The 18,340-nt window shown below is 46.9% G+C and overlaps 5 protein-coding genes across 5 annotated transcripts; all 5 read right to left on the bottom strand.

Annotated features, from left to right (window-relative positions):
- Nucleotides 1-197: 197 nt before the first annotated feature.
- V1513DRAFT_441814 (uncharacterized protein) lies at nucleotides 198-1,172 on the bottom strand. The gene is made up of 4 exons (XM_066897575.1): nucleotides 838-1,172; nucleotides 638-783; nucleotides 369-587; nucleotides 198-320 (listed from the first exon to the last, which is right to left on the bottom strand). The coding sequence occupies exons 1-4, from the start codon at nucleotides 847-849 to the stop codon at nucleotides 239-241; spliced, it is 459 nt and encodes a 152-aa protein (XP_066754509.1). The 5' UTR covers nucleotides 850-1,172; the 3' UTR covers nucleotides 198-238.
- V1513DRAFT_397758 (WD40-repeat-containing domain protein) lies at nucleotides 988-4,206 on the bottom strand. The gene is made up of 7 exons (XM_066895418.1): nucleotides 4,108-4,206; nucleotides 3,780-4,000; nucleotides 3,623-3,715; nucleotides 3,486-3,566; nucleotides 3,121-3,429; nucleotides 1,665-3,068; nucleotides 988-1,603 (listed from the first exon to the last, which is right to left on the bottom strand). Exons 2-7 carry the CDS (start codon nucleotides 3,810-3,812, stop codon nucleotides 1,184-1,186), a joined length of 2,340 nt encoding a protein of 779 aa, XP_066754508.1. The 5' UTR covers nucleotides 3,813-4,000; nucleotides 4,108-4,206; the 3' UTR covers nucleotides 988-1,183.
- A 1,119-nt stretch (nucleotides 4,207-5,325) lies between these two features.
- V1513DRAFT_441804 (P-loop containing nucleoside triphosphate hydrolase protein) lies at nucleotides 5,326-8,336 on the bottom strand. The gene is made up of 3 exons (XM_066897574.1): nucleotides 6,938-8,336; nucleotides 6,747-6,880; nucleotides 5,326-6,690 (listed from the first exon to the last, which is right to left on the bottom strand). Exons 1-3 carry the CDS (start codon nucleotides 8,319-8,321, stop codon nucleotides 5,401-5,403), a joined length of 2,808 nt encoding a protein of 935 aa, XP_066754507.1. The 5' UTR covers nucleotides 8,322-8,336; the 3' UTR covers nucleotides 5,326-5,400.
- An 886-nt stretch (nucleotides 8,337-9,222) lies between these two features.
- V1513DRAFT_441800 (uncharacterized protein) lies at nucleotides 9,223-12,276 on the bottom strand. Its single transcript, XM_066897573.1, has 4 exons — nucleotides 11,138-12,276; nucleotides 10,985-11,089; nucleotides 9,522-10,937; nucleotides 9,223-9,460 (listed from the first exon to the last, which is right to left on the bottom strand). The coding sequence occupies exons 1-3, from the start codon at nucleotides 12,000-12,002 to the stop codon at nucleotides 9,709-9,711; spliced, it is 2,199 nt and encodes a 732-aa protein (XP_066754506.1). The 5' UTR covers nucleotides 12,003-12,276; the 3' UTR covers nucleotides 9,223-9,460; nucleotides 9,522-9,708.
- A 3,976-nt stretch (nucleotides 12,277-16,252) lies between these two features.
- V1513DRAFT_441790 (Cys/Met metabolism PLP-dependent enzyme-domain-containing protein) lies at nucleotides 16,253-18,022 on the bottom strand. The gene is made up of 2 exons (XM_066897572.1): nucleotides 17,673-18,022; nucleotides 16,253-17,610 (listed from the first exon to the last, which is right to left on the bottom strand). Exons 1-2 carry the CDS (start codon nucleotides 17,911-17,913, stop codon nucleotides 16,604-16,606), a joined length of 1,248 nt encoding a protein of 415 aa, XP_066754505.1. The 5' UTR covers nucleotides 17,914-18,022; the 3' UTR covers nucleotides 16,253-16,603.
- Nucleotides 18,023-18,340: the final 318 nt, after the last annotated feature.

Genomic DNA, 18,340 nt, shown 5'->3' with positions numbered 1-18,340 from the left:
ACCCGTTTTTCTAAGTCAACTTTTTTCTTGAAATCATCACTCATAGCAAAACGCCTCTGTATGAAGTTTGTAAATGAATTGTAAAACGTTGGTGTGTTGCGATGCTCAGTTGGAGGAAGGGATCAAAAAGGCATCGCATCACCTCGGAGCGCGCTGCGCACAGCAGCGGCTCGATTCCCCAGTTCCGCGTCCCCGCCACTTGTTATATCCTGATAGTCCATCCCACTCCCCTCTACACTTATCTTGATTTATTCACCACCACAACAGTATCATTAGTAGGAATGTCTCGAAGACGCGGTGAACCTGAAGAGGAGCTTGAGGTTAGTTTTGATTTGTATACTTTTGGTTGATTGTAGTAATTTTGGAAGGTGCACCTTTCGGCAAAAAGGGGCTGGGAAGGCTGACCTGTCTTTAATAGGCTCTCCCTTCCGATGAGGAAGAGGAGGAAGAAGAGTACGAGGATACTGATCCTGGAGCGTCTGAAGAAGAAGACGAAGAGGAAGAAGAGGAAGAGGAAGAAGAGGAAGAGGAAGAGGAAGAAGAAGATGTTGGTGAGGAGGAAGAGATTGTCGAAACCAATGGCAAGCGTACGTTCCATTAATAAATTATACTGATGATTGAGCTAATGGTACTGTAGAAGAAAAAGAAGAAAAAGAAGCAGACGAGGAGGATGTGGAAGAAGAAGAGGATGACAACGAGGAACCTGAGGAGAAAGACGATGAAGCCCCACCAATCAAGAAGCGGAAAACCGACAAGGCTTCTGCAGAAACAGGAGCGGAAGCGGTAATTGTTTCCAACCATTGACTTTTGAACAGATGCTAATTGACTCGCAACCAGGCTTGAATTCATGGTTCCCTTTCATCTTCTCCGTGCTTCTCTCGGCGGCGTACCGTTCTCCACAGTCACTCGTTCAGTGCCTGCTACCTTAGGTAGATCATGTGTGCGATAGTAGCGTGTAGACGTCTTAAAAAATAAAAGTCCTTCCGTCCGTTATATTCCTGCGCTTGGTTATTTATCCTGTAATTTTGTTTGACTATAATGTAAATTGACTGCTTGAAAGTAACACACGAAAAATAGAAATACATCTCTATGCAAACAATACTACTGTACCATGCAAACTACTGTACAAATTCTTATAAGAAGTTCCAAATATATAGATCCCATTGTCGTCGTACATCAATCGTTATTGCATTCTCCATACACATATCACCCCGCCATCACCCACTGCAACAAGATAGTCACCGTGGGGACTAAAAGCCAGATGCCGAACCAACCGACGCGAACGAGGTATGTCAAGCGTAAGCTGTGGCCGTACGGATTGGAAAGGGTCTGCAATCGCACTTGTTCCGTCTCCCTTGAGCGCCGGAGTCGAAGAGCCGGCTGCAATCGAAAGTGCCTTTTGTTGAGATGAGGGCAAAGTGAGTGGTTCAGACTTCTGCTCACCTACTGATATACGTGATCGTTTCGCGTCCTTAACTCGCATGTCTTTCATACTGCCGTTCTGCTGAGTCGCTGGTTTATCACGAGTCTTAGACACACCTTTCCGAGCAGACAATGCTTTCAGATTCGTCTGCTTAACAGTTTCTGTCAACGCAGATTGTTTCTTTTCATCATCAGATACATATCTCTCATGAATTTCTCGATAGGGTCTTCCAAACACTTACCATGGATGTCTCGATATCTGTGCGCTGCTTCGTTGTATTCCATTTTGAGACATCTTCATCATCAGAATCACTTTCATTCTCCTCCTCCATGTCGTCATCGAATTCATCTTCTTCGTCGTCTGGTTCTACACTGTCTGGAACAACCAGTCCCGTCCTAATCTTTGGTGGGGAAATAGTTTCTTCCTCGTCGACGCTGTCGGAAGAGAGCTCTATAATGCCACCATCTGTATTCGAAATAATACTTTGATTTTGAACCATTTTACTGCCTTGCAATTCGGCAGCGCCGGCAGGACTTTGGTCATCCTCGTAGTCTTCTTCAACGCTTTCCTCGTCTTCGTCGGGGGAATCCTCATCGCTAACTTGGACGATTTGTATGTCTTGCAATGATTCTTTATTCGAGAGGCCGGATGCAGATTTCGTAGATCCATAGTCATCTGGTGCATCGTCATAAACTTCGTCTTCTTCGTCCTCCGCGTCGCCATTCTGGTCATCGTCAGTTCTGCGTTCTTGACCGTAGAGTGATTCGCTCAATTCGACATCGTCAGCGCTATCTTCGACGTTGGAATTTGCCTCCAAATAATGCTCATGTCCGTCGTCCTCGTCCTCTTCCTGGTCATCGTCCTCATTGGTCCCGACACTTCCGGCTTCGCTCATGTACGACGCTGCGCCATTCCGGATTGTCGCTGCCATCTGTCTAATTTTATCTGGGTGTTGGACTCTGCGTTTATTTCGTCGTGCCAAGTCCTTAGCAACCGACCAACCGAAATCACCACGGCTCCGCTTCTTCTCCTGCGAGTCGGAAATGGACCGGTTCGTATCCTGCTCGTTTTCAGTCCCAGTGTTCTCTGTACTTTTCGTACTCCCAGTCTCCCCTCCGTCATCGTTCCCGTCAACCGACCGAGTGCGAGTAGCATCCTTCTGCAACTCATAGCTTTTTAAATCAAAAATATACACCCGCGCAGAATCATTCCCCATCGCTAACAACGGCGTGGCAGCCCCGGTAAGCTTTCCAAAACGCATATACCACGGCGCTGTATTGGGTGTACTAAACTGCACCAGCCGCGTAAACCCAGGACCAAAAGCTGACATCGTTTCCCGCTGTTTGTCGTGGTTTGTAGGCGCATTATCTTGGGACAAGATATCTGCCATTTCGGACCGAAAGCCGTCGATGCGCCATAGAACAATTTTGTTTTCCTTTGCAGCTTTGGAGAGGATGAGATCGCCATAAAAGGCGACGCTGTCGACGTAGTTTGAGTGGAGAGAGTTGGTGGAGAAGTGTGACCAGTGCAGGACTATTGGGTCATCTTTGTGCATTGGGAGGTTGGAGAGATCAGGCAGGGCCCATAGGTGGACTTGGTTGTCCATTCCGCCTGAAACGAGAAAGCGGCCGGAGTCATGGAAGCACTGAAAAGCGTTAGCCAACGTAAGGCACATTACTTGTAACAAACAACCATACAACTGTGAGCACCTGCTCGCGGTGCCCTCCGCCAGCGCATATTATAGCACAAGGCTGATCCTTGTACTTTGGATCGAGATTCCACACTCTAATCGTATGGTCTCCGGAGGATGACGCGATGATATGCGGTTGCGTTGGACAAGTATGTAAATCGAGAATTTCGTCTCCATGACCTTTAAGTACCCGTACAAGTTTGCCGGATGCGCAGTCAATAATTTTGACGACGCCGCTTTTACCGCCGACGGCAATCAAGGGACGCCCTGTGTTGGCGTCATATGTCCAACATGCTGAACAAAGGCTTTCCTGGGGCTGAACTACGTTAGTGTTTATCCGCAAATTATAATTAGCAGAGTATATATACGTACATTTTCGTCGGCGTACGTGGCAATAATATCTATGCTTTTATCCCGACCCGTTGGATCTGCCCCGCAGGCAGCAATTACAACCTAAGTAGCGTTAATCTGCAGTAGGCTTGACTCCGTAAAACTTCAATCAAGCATACAAAAGTATCTCCAATAGTCACGAATATCTGGGGCTCGCCTTTTTTGGTGTACGGGTAGAATGAGACATAGTAAAATATCGATACATTATTCGTCTATTTCCAAATTAGTCATTGCTTAGAAACGTCATTTATTCCAAAGTTCTGGAAGTGAACCCACTTGAGCAACGCTTTCGACGATGAATTTCTTCATTTTAAACAGTTGTTATTGCTGGTGCAAGCATAACAATTGCAGTGACGAGATTGTAATATTCACAGTATCGTGCTATAGCCTGGAAATGGTGCTGAAACTATCGATACTCGTCACGCTCATACTAATTTTTTCTCTTCCCTGACGGCACACTTTCGTTGTATGTAAATTGCGCCCAAGTACTACCTAGCCTTGATATGGGGATGACGGTCAGAAGTCTTCTCGAATGTTTGAATTGTTGACGCGTCGACTGTTTTTACAATCGCCGAGCCGCAGTAACCAAACTAAATAAACCTACCAATTTCAAATTCAAAATTTCGGACGTTACTTGTAAACATCAGTTGCTAACCGTAGCTAATCGAGGGAGCCAGAAATCAAGAGTGCAAGGAGAATGACGCGCTTGCCTTGTTGATTTCGCGATTCGAAGGGTCAAAACTTTCGCCTTTAAGTTCAATCATCACTGCCACTAAACCGAACAAGAATTTCTTCTCGACAGGAAACGCCCTGACCCTGAGCCGCACCTTCATAAGTGTGGTAACTATCAACACGCCAGCACCATTCCGACCACTACGGTACCTCCCCTGCCGACTAACAGAAGAGCGACACACCCTCAAGGAATTATATTAAGGAACGAAAGCCATCCGCAGAGATAGACGTCCATGGCAACTGTCACTGCATTTGGGCTCTATTGCATGGCACAGCAAATGTCCTCAAAATCAGATGGGAATGGGCGATAGCCGTGTGAGTAGCATTAATCAATGACGACTATGGTATGGCCGGGGCTAAAACAGATGAATACATTATAAAGAAAAGAGACTAAGCATCGGATTAAATGTTCGGATTTTATTGCGTCTGGCATGGGCCACTGCACTTGAACATCAGTCTGCCCGAAGGACAATGGACAACGATGCGATGGGAGTGAATGAAGCAATTTGTTCGCAATAATCCGCTCGGGAAAGAAAATTAGAGACGGGCGTGCATTAGATCAAACATTTTTTAGTACACAAATGAATAATAGACCGCAACTAAGAACTTGACATGGTATCTCTGAATGGCTGCTGGATTTCAGACCACATGACGGCTCAGCTCAAGGTGGCAATGGATATTTGGAGAAAGCACATCCAGCTAGCATCGGCCTCTCTGGTTTTGACCAATATCCATTCAACGGATTGCCTCTGACGCCTTGATGGTCATCAAGCTGACTGAAAGATCCAGTTGTTTTGGGCAAGTTCAACAGCTTGTACAATTGTAGATGACTTTTGGTGTAGTTCTTATATTCCTTGTTAGGTTCCTGTGCTAGACCAGCATGGGGAATATACATGGTAACAAAAGTTGTCCGGTGAACAAATATCTCCCTGTCTACCGCTTGATTTTATCGACAGTAGTATGTATGATCATAGCTACGCAACGTGTGTTAGACGAAACGCGCGCCGAGATTTTTAACTTGGGCATCAAGTGAAAGTTGAGATCTGTAACCCCGTCTAGAGAATCAGCCGTCGTCAGACCATTAAAGGGACATAGTACATCCTCCCTTCATTACTCCCTATATACAAAGACAAAACGTGACCTATTTACAGACATTTTTTTTCAATCAACTAGCCAAAATTTTATTTGCCTTTTCCTTCTTTGCAGGAGCGCCACCAGCATTATCTAAATCCTTTTGCTTATAAAAATGCGGTGAGACCTCAATCAACCACGGCGGTTGGATTGACATGCAGTTTCTCATAAACTCCTTACTCGTTAACACCAACTCGTGATACAAAATCCACTTTGGTTTCTTCTTGTACAATACGCTAGACGGGTGTATGTATACAGTTTGCGACGTCTTAACTGTCCGATAACTTTCTCCGTTGCGCGTTAACCTTGCAGTGTTTACAAAGAATCCTGACGTAATGGATTTCTGGATGTTAACAACGCCATTCTCTTGTGTACCCGCGCTGGACAACTTGACGCCCACACGGTCGCATAAGCGTGATAGCTGGTCTCGGACATCGCGAGCTCGGCACAGACTCTTGTACTGCAGGAAATTCTCCGCAGCCCAAGCTTGCGAAAACTCTGTATCGACCCACTCGTTCCAGATCTCTAATAGTGAAAGATGATCCCCGCCTGGCCTAGTAAACGCCTCTCGAGCTTTATCGGCATGGAGCTTCTTATCCTTCGGACGGTAGAACAAGGAAGATGCCTCTCCCAACATAGCGATGATAGATAAAACTTCTTCAACACAGCCGTACATATCACTAGCGATGATCGCCTTCGAAAACATTGGATTGGCAGGAAACTCGGCCATTTGTCGTCCCAACTTAGTTAACTCGCCACGATCGTTCAATGCACCCAGCGCATAAAGATGTTCCAACGACCTAACTATTGTCTCCGTAGGGGGCGGATCCATGAAGTCGAAGTTTAGAAGATCATTGATACCGAGAGACATCAACACAAGAACCACGCTTTCCAGATTCGTGCGCTGTATTTCCGGGGTCGTGCTTTGCGGCAATTCGTTGAAATAAGCCCACTTGGTAAACAGTCGGAAGCACTTTCCGGGACCAACACGACCTGCACGACCTGCGCGTTGATTTGCGGATGCTTGCGAACATTGCGTAACGACGAGAGATTCCATACCGCTGCGAGGATTATATACATTCTCTTTCACGTAACCAGGATCGATAACATACACGATCCCGTCAATAGTGATCGATGTTTCGGCGATATTAGTCGCTAGCACAACTTTCCGGGCATTCTTCGGAGTCGGTTCAAATATTTTAGTTTGCTGGTCAGGCGGAAGATTCGCATAGATTGGGCACACTATGATCTCTTGGATCTTGTTCCCAAGCTTGTAGCAGATGTCTTGTATATTCTCTTGCATGGTTTCGATTTCGTCTTGTCCCTGTGTTGAAAGTTAGAAAACAATAAACGAAAATGAAAAGTTCTACAGCAACGTACCGTTAAGAATACCAGGATGTCACCTTTTTGTTTCGAGGTATGAATTTGGAAAATGGTATTGACGGCCGCTTGGATGTAGTTCGCTTCCGGCTGTGGAGTGTAATAAATATCGACAGGATACCTTCGTCCGGGAACTTATTCTATTGTTAGTCGGTTCTCTTGAATCTTTCACGAAATAGAGATGTACATACTCTGGAATATTGGCGCGTCATCGAAAAATTCTGAGAACTTTTGAGCGTCCATAGTGGCGGAAGAGATCAGCAGCCGAAGGTCTTTTCGAAATCTCACAATATCCTTTAAAAGCCCAAATAGAATATCCGTATGTAGAGTACGTTCGTGGGCTTCATCAATCATAAGTGCTGAGTATCCCGACAATTCAGGATCAGTAAGAAACTCTCGCAGAAGCATACCGTCGGTCATATACTTCAATACAGTCTTATCAGAGCTCTTATCTTCAAAGCGTATAGAGTATCCAACCTCGTTACCCAATTTGACGCCCATCTCCTCTGCAACTCGTTGCGCAACAGATATTGCAGCGACACGACGAGGCTGTGTGCATCCAACCTTCTTGCCATCTTTCGTATATCCAGCTTCGTGAAGGTATTGTGGTAGCTGAGTGGTCTTTCCCGATCCTGTTTCACCAACAATAATGACAATCTGGAAATTTTCAAAAGCGTCTAAAAGTTCGTCTCGATATCGATAAATCGGAAGCGATTTTCGAACTTGCTCCATTGAAAACGCATGTTCATCTGCTTCCTTCAATGACGCATTCAGTTCTTCCTGCTCTTTACTAAGCATCTCACTTACTTCTTCCAAAAAATCTATCCGTTGGCTGTCATCGTTCACAAAATCATAGTGTACTTGTTCTTCTGTGACCTCTTTCTTAACCCTTGCGGCCGCTCGTCTTGCCTGTTCTTCCTCCCATTGTGCCTCATCTGTAAGTACCTTTCGTTTTCTATCAGGCGCCTCCGTGTACCTCCTATACATAGCCTCCTTCTTTTTCTTCCGACTAATCTTTCCTTTCTCTGTGATATAATCCTCAGGCATTTCATATCCCTGATACTTGGTATCTATTTGCATTCGCTCCTCCGCGATCTGCAAAATCCGTTTATTGTATTCAATCTGATCTTGCTGCTCCCGTGTCAACTTAACTCCCCTAAATAGTAACTCGTCATCTTTAACTTGCTGCCGTAACTCTTCCAACTTCTGCTGTTCACGTCGACCAAGATAGACCTCGCGCGATCGCACGCGCAAGTCTGGCAAAGCGGCATCGCGAGCAGCAGAATCTTCTACTAGTCGTCGTCGTCTAGCAACTTCAGACTTTTCATTAGACGACCGATCGTCGCGCTTTTGGGCGTCAATATCCCTGGTGCGGAGTCGTTCCGCAAGTTCATCGCGCTCAGCGATATCCCGCCGCCGCGCCTCTTCCGCATCATCAACTGCACTCTCGCCGCTATGGCTGCGGGATTCGGAGTCTGACTTCTCGTCTTGCCGGCGTCGAGGTGTCGACATGGTTAGATCACGGGTGTCAGCGAGGTTGAATCGAATCGTGCGTACACTGCTGTGGAAAGACATAGGAAGAAGTACCAGGGTAAGGGTTTATAGAGGGTTAGGGTCGATTGCAAAGGACCTTCGCTACTTGTGTTTTGTTCGCTCCACCATTTTACGAAGCCTTTTGGCTCGCGACAGTTTCGGCATTATTTCGCGACGGCAATAGGGTATGACAAGAAGATATAATTTGGATGAATCTTTTTCTGTTAATTTGTAGCATACTAACGAAAGGCTACACTTAATGGTAGTTAAGAAGCAATGGCGACGGCGAACTAAACGCGGACTAGAGAGTCGTATCGCGCAGTATTTGCCTTATTGTAAAATCCAGAAAGGCAGGTTATGTGGCAATCTGATAATAGAGAATAAAAATACTTTTAAGGAAAGCTTGTTGACGACCAAAGTTTTTACCCCTTTGCGAAACGGCTTGCGCCGCATCTCAGATCATCGAATATTTAAATTTTAGGGATGAGCTAAGAAGACCTATGCAAACTTCGACCACTAGGCGCTGTTTTTTTTCTAAGCTCCATGTGCCTCATACTATGCGACGTAGCGCATTGCATGTTAGGAATTATCTGCTTTTGAGCCAATTGGTATTCAGTTATTCCTCACTGACATTATAAATTGGGTCCTCCTATACATCCATCTGTATTATTCCGCTCTCGTTTGCCGTTCTCTGCGACGTCGAAATTCCGTCTTAACGGCGCCGCTGGCTTCATTGCCGCCCAAGTTCTCAAAGAGCTCGTTTCAAAGGGCAATTCCGTCCGTGGCAAGTGCAATTTGGGATATTGCTTCTGTTCTAGAAAATCACCTTGATATGACTAACTACATATGCATTGTGCATCAAAATACGGGGAACGAGGAACGTGTGCAACACTGCATTGTGTTCCATTAAAAATTTGGAACTCTACAATATATGCAATTCGAGAGAAAGGCAAAAAAAAGATCTATTAATAAGAATAAAATACAATGTAAAAATTAGAAAAAAAAAATCTATCTGCTGAAAAAAAATGCCCATTATTTATCATAAGTTGGAGATACAACACAATTTCATATATATTCATTTCGTCAGCGAGAGTAAATTGTTGTTCTGAAAGAGCGGCTTTTGGATTACTAAGTAAAATACTGAAAATTGACCGAGACCGACATTCTATAGCAATGGAAATCTAGCAAAAGTTAGTCAAAATTCAACATTGACCGGTTTAGCAGCAACTAGGGAGAGCATACCTCAACAAGCAAACAAGGAAATCAACACCAAACACCATAATACGCAAAAATGTAAGTAGCAAACATGACACAAAATCCCGAGCACAAATTCAATCATACGATATCATAACCACATATATAAAAAATTTAACCAAAAGTAACGAATGCAAACGATTCTAATAGAAAAATATGCACAATAACGAGTTCATCAGGACCATCCGAGTGAGTTTTCGCTCATGACTGGAACAGAGATAGGCTGATTGCGAGCACTGACATAACCTCCACTAGATGAACCATGGCTGCCACTAATTCTAGACTGACGACTGGCATTGTTGTGTCCTGTCGACGAAGTAGGCGAATGACCTAATTGACCGCCAGAACCAATTGCTGCACCAATACTGCCGCTGCCTCCTGATCCAGATGGCGAGCCGTACAAATACGGGCTGCTTGATGATGTCGCAATGTACGGCATAGGTGGCGATATCTGACGCATATTACGGGTCGTCTCTTGTCTCTGCTTCCGTTGTCTATACTTCCTTGCCACAATGAACATTACGGCACCGTAGGCCAACACACCCGCAACAGCTCCAACTGCAATACCAATTACTTGCTTACTGCTCTTTTTCGGAGATCCAGATGTGTCTAGCGAGCCAGATAATACTGTCGATTGATTATTACCAGTGCCTCCATTCGAGGCACCATTGCCGCTGTCACTAGATGAACCTGAAGATTGAGATGATGAGTCACCCGGAACCGCCGTCGAACCGCTGTTGTCGCCTGTTGACGAAACTAGAGGGATCGTAGGATCAATCAGGCCCATCAGACTGTTGACGCTCGGGTCCGGATTGTCGTAAAACTGAGAAGACGGCGTGTGCAGGCCGAGCAACAACGTGTTCACTAGTTCGTTCGGGATATACATCATCGCAACTGAAACAATGAAATTTTCGCCTGCGGTCTCGTATGGCTGGATGGACTGCATGATTGTTTGATTGATTGAGATATCAAGGCCGTACGAAATACCCTTTGGCAGATAATCAAAGATCTGCGCTACTGCCAGCGGATTCTTCACGATGAAAGGATAGTTCAGTGCATATGTGAAACCGACCTGTACCAGTGTGGAGTCGGATGGAATGGTAGGTATGCCACCAGACGGAGCGATAACATTAGGCAACGCACCAGCAGCTGTGGTTGTTGTAGGTGTAGGTTGAGTTACAGAAGAAGCAGCTGCAGTTGGCGGCGCTTCCGTGATCAATGTGGTTGGTAGCCATTGCGCACCCGTATAATAGGTTGATTCAGTGGCGGGAGGAAGACTGATTGCTCCATTAGTACTAATTGGCCACGATGTCAAGATAGAATCGCTGGTAGACGTGATCGTCATGAACGTCGATGGTTGACTAGTCACCGAGCTTGTGATGGTACTTGCTTGAGACGAGGCAGCTAATGTTTTGTTAGAAATTACCGGCTATCAGAAGGAAGGCGCTTACAACTCTCGGTTTGCACACTTGTGGAACTGTATTCTGATCCAGAAACCGACGACGGAGCGAATGAAGAGACAAGAACTCCTGATGATCCGACACTTGTACTGGACACTGTAAAGAATTAGTACGCACACATTAATGGAGCAATATAGTACGAACCAGTCTCTGTACTAAGAAAGGAGCCAGATGATGGCGCAGTCTCCGACGCAAAAGTATACATGGAAGTAGTAGTGTAGCTACTCCATTCGGAACCAGACACTGTAGAACTCGCTGATTCAGAAGCCGACCCCGTCGCCGAAACGGACTCTGTTGGAGATCTGACGGACTCAGTGCCTGAAACAGTTGTAGACGCAAGGACTGAACTAAAATCATAGGATCCGGATATAGTCGTGGTAGCTGATAACCGCTCAGTTGTGCTCGCAACGTCAGATGTCGCATCAACGGAAACGGAAGAGGGTCCAGATTCAGTTCTGGTATTTGATATCCACTCGGTCGAGCTCTCACTTACAGATGTTGCATAACCCTTAGACGAGACTGTGCCAGTAGCACCACTACTTGTAGTAGCCGACGAGTCGGTGCCTGTGGACGACCCTGACTGTAGCTCCGTCGATACACTGAGAGGGGTTTCCGAACTATGATAGGCACTACTATAATAGCTAGACACTGACTCAGTTGAGGTCGACACAACTTCGCCTGTTGTTGTAGACAACTCTGTCTCGGAACTGTGGGACGCGGTAGACGACTCAAGATGCCTCGAGGACTCACTCATAGATGAGGAAGTTTCCGAACCGGTCTCCGCCGACGTGTATGCAGTAGTCAGCGAATTCGAAGCTCCCGTAGTAGCTGAAGAGGACGTCAAACCAGTTACAGGAATCGTCGTCAAATGGGACAAAACTGTCGAATATGATAGCTCCGTCGATGAGGACATCGTATGGCTCTTTGATCCAGTCCCTGTATTACTTGCAGATCCCGCAATCGTTGAGGAGGACAAGTATTCAGTGTGGGAGCTAGAAGTCACGGGCATAGTTGCTGGTGTGGTCTCGGTTAGAGGTGACGTCTCTGTAACGAACCGTGACCCAGAGGAAGAAGTTGCTGTACTAGCCAACGTATCTGTAGAGGAAGTCCCCGACACTGCCGGCGTCTCTGAAGTAACTGTCAATACTTGGGTTTTTGTCGCGGACGTGGAGGTGTCTCTCTCAGAATCTGACGTAGGAATTGCTCTCGATGAAGTCGAAACGGTTAAAGGAGCGTCTGAAGTCGAAGTCTCAGTAGATCTCTCAGAAGAGCTGGATGTTTCAGTAGTCAGCGAATTCGAAGTTTCAACCGTAGTGGCTTCAGAAGTCGTCAAAGCAGTTACAGGAATCGTCGTCGAATGGGACAAAACTGTCGAATATGACTGCTCCGTCGACGATGACATCACATGGCTCATTGATCCAGTCCCTGTATTACTTGCAGATCCCGCAATTGTTGAGGAGGACAAGTATTCAGTGTGCGAGCTAGAAGCTATGGGCATAGTTGTTGGTGTAGTCTCGGTAGGAGATGACGTCGACGTAACAAGCTCTGACTCAGAGGAAGAAGTTGCTGTACCAGCCATCGTCTCTGTAGAGGAAGTCCATGACACTGCCGACGTCTCTGAAGAGGCCGTCAATACTTGCGTTGTTGTCGTGGATGTGGATGTGTTTCTCTCAGCGTCTGACGTTGTCACAGGAATCGCTATCGATGAAGTCGAAACGGTTAAAGAAGTGGAGGTGGATCTCTCAGAAGAGCTGGATGTTTCAGACACCGTCGCAATTGATGACGACGGCGTTTCAGAATTTGTAGCCCCGGTTGGAAATTCGGTCGTCTCTGTCGATGACGATCCATTCGACGTCGAGACTTCAGTGGCTGTCGTAGAAGGTGTCGTTGTTGTCTCCACCTGTGTCGTCTGCGAATCTGATGAACCGGACGTCACTGACCCGAGTGTAACCGGTGCCGTCGAAATTGATATCGAAGTCTTACTCGTTGAGAGAGCGGTAGTAAGAACCGGACCAGAACTTACACTGCGGCTGTATGTCAATGGCTGGTCTGTAACAGACGAGGTGATTGAGCTGCTCAAAGTTGATGACATTGCGGAACTGGGTTCGCCGGAAGTACTCTCGTTTGTTAATGTCGATTGCGATAGTGATGATGGCTCGAACGTGCTCGAGGACGTTGCCGAAGTACTAACCGTCAAAGGTGCGTCCGAAGACATCGTTTCAGACGAAGACGTCGGTTGTGTGGCTGTCTTCGCGGACTCTGAAGACAATTCGGTCGAGGACGTTGTTTGCGCGGGCGCTGAAGTAGGCGTCATGCTCGGAACAGAAGAATCTGTTGACGAAGTCCCGACCGTCGTGGGAACCGTCTTTGAGACCTCGTCGGCACTGGATGACAGCACAACATTAACAATTGAAGAGACTGACATCTCGACAGTAGTTATGGAATCGGTTGATGACACAGTAAAACTGGCAAACACTGTTGAAGCAGAACTTGCCGAATTTTTCGTCATCGCATTTTCTGTACTTGTGAGGGAAGGGGATGTAGTTCCTGCCTCGGTGACCGTCAATGTAGTCGCAGCAGCAGTAGCCGTGTCAGAGGCGGCGGCGGTCATGGTACTGGATAGTGAAATGCCATAGCTCAAGTATCCATGGGAAGTCGCATAATCTGAGCTTGAGAAGTAGCTGGCAGTGCTGTCAAACACCGTCTCGGAGGCGAGTACGGTCTGCGTAGACCAGTAATGGCCGTCGTAGGGCGAGGACGGCGTAAAACCTGATGACCCATCCGAGCGATAATCAGAGCGATAATAGGTAGTCCATATTCCGGTGCCACTGTTGTAGTCGATCGAAGATGAGGACGCGGTCGCGTACGAAGTTCCCGTACCGTCGATAATTTCAGTCACAATAGCCGTTTCGGTTGACAAATAAGACACTGGAGAGGTATCGGTCACCTGGAATGACATTTGTGACGAATCAACTGAGTATGTAGAAGCAGTCAGCGAAGCATCACTCGTCGTGACAGAGGGAGTATGCTTCTCCGTCGCCAGCGAATCACTAGATGGATCTGTTGTCTCCGAAGTAACCGGCTCCAATGTCGGTGCAGTTACAGACATCGATGTCGTCAAGTCTGCGACCGAAGTATTTATGTCAGTTGATGAAGGTGCGGCACCAGACGTCGCGTGCGGTGGCGTTTGTGTTTCGGTATGGGCTGTCACATCTGTGCTGGACCACTGACCATACGTTGACTCGGTAGGTATCAGCGCTGAGTTTGTTGCAGATGTATCGTAGTCTGTCGTCAAATAGTCAGCGGGAGTAGAGTACTTTGTCTCTACTGGAGACGAAGAGATATACAGTGCCGATCCTATATAATATTAATAAGATATTTTGAAGAGTCTAGAATTGATTTGTATTACCATCAAAACTGGAAAACGAATCCACGTAATTCTTAGACTGGTCTGTAAGGACTCTGGACGGCGACTCAGTTGATGACGACACTGACTGCTCAGTGCCCAACGCTGTAGTTTCTACTGTCGACTCTGGATATGCGGTCGAGATTTCTTCTGTTACTTCGGAGTAGGTGTCAGGATCTGGGGGACTTGAGCTAGAAATTATTGTAGTGCTATATGCGCTTATCCAAGAGGCCGACGTCTTGCTATCCCGTTCCGATTCGTATGTCTGGGACGTCGGGCTAGGCTCAACGACCATGGACGAGTTTTCGTGCACGACGAGTCTCCGAACAACCGTTGGATAATGATGACGAGGACGATCCAGTAAAGTCGCCTGGGAGCCGTCATTTGTGTACCGTCTTCGCGCGCGGTGAAATTGGAAAATGAAGACGTCAGCAAAATATCCTGAGAGGAGCAGCACGAGTAGACAGGCCGCCGCTGTCAGCAAAGGGGCTGCGCTGCGCATCGATTAGATGGTCCAAAAACTAGTTCTGCACAAGCTGTTAGCGACTGGGCACAGGACAAACATAAAGAGACAGGTCCAGCATATGAAGTCCCTGACCACACTGCAAAGATCGCGACAAAGAGGCAGGGGCGGTCTCACCGGGACAATATTCTTGCAGCGCAGGGATTTGCCTAGCGTGAAAACAGGAACATATGCAATGCAAACGAAACGGGACGAGCGATATGTGGCCATACGACGGGCAGGAAGATTTGTCGAATGAGTAGTGATGGAAACAGAGGAGCGCGACAGACGAGTTGAGCTCGCAAGGGGAAGTTGCAGCGACGAGTGCGTTGTGGTTTGTGCTGTGTCGTGAACTAAATGAATTTGGCGGTGAGCTTGAGCAAAGGGACGCGAGATTGGAAGCAAGTGACCCTAACCGCAGTGAGGCTGCACGCGTGTCTTCTGGTTTGGCCACCGGTCTTATGCATAGAGGCAGAGAGATCATATAGCCCCACTGCAAGAAGTTGCAGCAAGTATAGTGGCGGAATAGGAACACTGATCAAGATCAAGAGGGGCCGGCGAACATGCCCCAGAATAGCACGTAGGAAGTCAAAAATAGATTGCGACATTCCTCATCTACTGCGCCAAACGCCGCATTGCATATTTGCTCATCCCTCACCCGGGATTTGAACAATGAGCATATATCAGGCAATGCGACGAAGAGACATAATACGTATGAAGACAATGGCTGATGTCCCGCCGGTGAGGCGGACAGAACACGCGACAAGTTGGCCCCAACTTTGTGCAGTAAAATTAGATGAACACATGGTTAATTTTGCGGCGACTTTGGTGGCGGGTGGTCAGGAACAATCTACTTCGGGCGTTTGTGAACCCAAAACAAGCGAGTAAGGGGGACGGGACTTCCCCCCCCCCTTGCTTTGTGCGACGCGTGCCGAACATAGACCAGAATTAAGGTTTAATTAGCTTCATCAAAAACTGTCCCTTTCGTTCGCTTGATTTTTATTGGAAGGTGTTGCTGCAGCGTTTTCGCGTTTCGGATCTTTGGTAGCGAAAAATGCTGCACCAGAACAACAACAAAAACAAGCAAGGCATAAGTTACTTCTTTCTATATTATTATTGTCCGTACAGACATGTAATGAACTACGTAATCACTACGTAATCTAGCACTTGCCTCATACCCCTAATCGGCCCGTAAATAAGCAATATGTAGTAGTTGCCAAGTTGATGTAACCCACGCTTGGATTTATATGGATTTACTGAGAAATCAGGCAATCGTCTATAGTAATAGTAATACGGAACCCTTCATCTTACGTCTAAGTCACGCTTCTGTTGAATTCAGGGTAACTGTTACCCTGCCGACAATTTTAAGACATATTTAAATGGTAACTTAACGCCTAATGAGAATCATACATACATATCAATTAGGAGGGAAACGAAGAATACGGTCATAGACAATATCGCAAGCGACGGAATAATATCCACACGTCCTCTGTTTCTAATTGTCAAAAATATTTTATCGCAAACTGTTCTAACTACAAAACGGCCAACAAACATTCCATACATGTGTACAATGTAACCATTTCAGCAGTAACCCTTTTTCCTGTCAAACTAAAGCTTACTACAAAAAGTCGATTTTCCGGTGCAAAACTTTTTAGTGCTTTCATTTATTATACACTGCCCTGATCCTCGGCCCAAGAATATTTCAGCAAGACAACGCAGACTCCGTCTTCAGCGCACCGGCCTGGAACAAGGCGTGCTTCAAATCCTCAACCAAATCGCTGGCATTTTCAATACCGACACACAACCGGATCAGATCCTCCGGCAACGCGCGCTCGGCACGCACTTTCGGGTCAATCGACGCATGCGACATCTTGCAAGGCATGCTGATGAGAGAGTTGACGCAGCCAAAGCTAACACTTATACCCCACAATCGCGCGCTTTCGACAATCCGCTCGCTGACATCCACGCTTCCCGTCTCGAACGATAACACCGCACCAGCGCCGCGCGCCATGCTCCAGTGCAAATCATACTGCGGGTGCGACTCGAGACCAGGATACCGCACCTTGAAACCCGCGCCTTCGAGATACTCAGCCACTATTTGTGCGTTGCTCTGGGCTTTCTCAAACCGGATTGCAAGCGTCTTGACGCCTCGCAGCAACAACCAGCAATCAAACGGCGCAAGGCCACATCCAGTAGCGTTGACCGTGAAAAACAACTTCTCGGCCAGCTTCTCATCATTCACAGCGATTACGCCGGCCATGAGATCATGGTGGCCGCTAAGGAATTTCGTGGCTGACTCGTAGACAATATCGACCCCAAAGTCAAGCGGATTCTGCGCAATCGGTGAAAGCATAGTGTTGTCGACCGCGACAATCGCATTAGGCACTGTGGCCTTGACCAACCTCGTGATTGTCGGAATGTCACAAATCTTGATCAGCGGATTGGTTGGGCTTTCTAGCAACACCATCGAAGTCTTGTCGTTTAACTTCTCCGTAACCGCACTGATACTAGTAGTATCGACATGGTGCACAACAATGCCGCCGTTGGTCGAAAGATATTTTAGAAGACGGTTTGTGCCACCGTACAGATCGTCGCCAGCAATGACCTCATCGCCCGGTCGCAGTAACCGCGCGATCACATCCATGGCACTCATACCGCTCGCAACAGCAAGTACCCTTGACGCATTCATAATTTTCGCAAGATGTCGCTCTATTCCGCGCTCGTTAACACCCCACTTCCACCGCCGTCTTTCCCACTCCACACAGACTTACCTAACTGCGTTCTAGTCGGATTTCCACTTCGCGAGTAGTCATATTCACCCATTTCTGAACCCGACACCTGCTTGAACGTTGCTGTCTGGTAAATCGGAACCGAGGAGGACCGATACTGGTCCGGAGACTCTGTGTACACGACCTCAGTCTCGAGCTTAAACCGTCGCTGAGGACCTCCTGGCCGCGGCGTCGATGGCGCCGGCGATGGTGGTAAAAGTGATGACGGCACAGACGAACTCATTGTCGAATATGATATTTTTTTTGACGTCTGAAATGCGGAAACGCTGGGGAATTGCGCGTTATACCTTTCAATGCGGACGAGGTTGAGATCTTAAAATCCTGCAAAGTCTCCCCCGTCGATGCGTCTGTAAGAGTCAAAATGACGATATCACCAATAAGTTTTTCGTCAGCTAGTGAGTAACGGTGATTGGCATTTAGAGTTTGCGCTACACACGTATCGGGAAGTTGTATTTCTGAATAGGTTTAGCTTATCGCCCTTAGCATTAGCCCCTCAGATTACTTCTTAAAACCCGACCAACTACATTTACCCAAAAAAAAAAAAAAGGACAGCGAGATACAAAGTAGCATGGCATATTACCCACTGTACAGTGAAACCCGGGTTTACTTTGTCGTTCAACATTGTGGAGATTCTGATAACTCGACAGTAA

Source organism: Lipomyces chichibuensis (genome assembly GCF_038497645.1).
Source record: "Lipomyces chichibuensis strain CBS 12929 unplaced genomic scaffold V1513scaffold_9, whole genome shotgun sequence".
NCBI classification, from domain to species: Eukaryota; Fungi; Ascomycota; class Lipomycetes; order Lipomycetales; family Lipomycetaceae; genus Lipomyces; species Lipomyces chichibuensis.
The sequence above is the reverse complement of the archived record's forward strand: the minus strand, read 5'-3'. Positions and strand labels throughout refer to the sequence as shown.

Bases quoted from the DNA above. Each gene is read 5' to 3' on its own strand.
- V1513DRAFT_441814 (XM_066897575.1), bottom strand. The intron at 588-637 runs CTACAGTACCAT...AATGGAACGTAC, and splicing joins TTCTTTTTCTTCTTTTTCTT to GCTTGCCATTGGTTTCGACA. The intron at 321-368 runs CTTCCAAAATTA...ATCAAAACTAAC, and splicing joins CTTTTTGCCGAAAGGTGCAC to CTCAAGCTCCTCTTCAGGTT.
- V1513DRAFT_397758 (XM_066895418.1), bottom strand. From the start codon at position 3,812: ATGAAGAAATTCATCGTCGAAAGCGTTGCTCAA. The intron at 3,567-3,622 runs GTATGCTTGATT...AACGCTACTTAG, and splicing joins TGACTATTGGAGATACTTTT to GTTGTAATTGCTGCCTGCGG. The intron at 3,430-3,485 runs GTACGTATATAT...AACGTAGTTCAG, and splicing joins CCACGTACGCCGACGAAAAT to CCCCAGGAAAGCCTTTGTTC.
- V1513DRAFT_441804 (XM_066897574.1), bottom strand. From the start codon at position 8,321: ATGTCTTTCCACAGCAGTGTACGCACGATTCGATTCAACCTCGCTGAC. The intron at 6,881-6,937 runs GTATGTACATCT...CAATAGAATAAG, and splicing joins TGACGCGCCAATATTCCAGA to TTCCCGGACGAAGGTATCCT. The intron at 6,691-6,746 runs GTACGTTGCTGT...CTTTCAACACAG, and splicing joins ACATCCTGGTATTCTTAACG to GGACAAGACGAAATCGAAAC.
- V1513DRAFT_441800 (XM_066897573.1), bottom strand. From the start codon at position 12,002: ATGCCCGTGACTTCTAGCTCCCACACTGAATACTTGTCCTCCTCAACG. The intron at 11,090-11,137 runs GTTCGTACTATA...AATTCTTTACAG, and splicing joins CTTTCTTAGTACAGAGACTG to TGTCCAGTACAAGTGTCGGA. The intron at 10,938-10,984 runs GTAAGCGCCTTC...ACAAAACATTAG, and splicing joins AAGTGTGCAAACCGAGAGTT to CTGCCTCGTCTCAAGCAAGT.
- V1513DRAFT_441790 (XM_066897572.1), bottom strand. From the start codon at position 17,913: ATGAGTTCGTCTGTGCCGTCATCACTTTTACCACCATCGCCGGCGCCA. The intron at 17,611-17,672 runs GTAAGTCTGTGT...AGCGCGGAATAG, and splicing joins TCCGACTAGAACGCAGTTAG to AGCGACATCTTGCGAAAATT.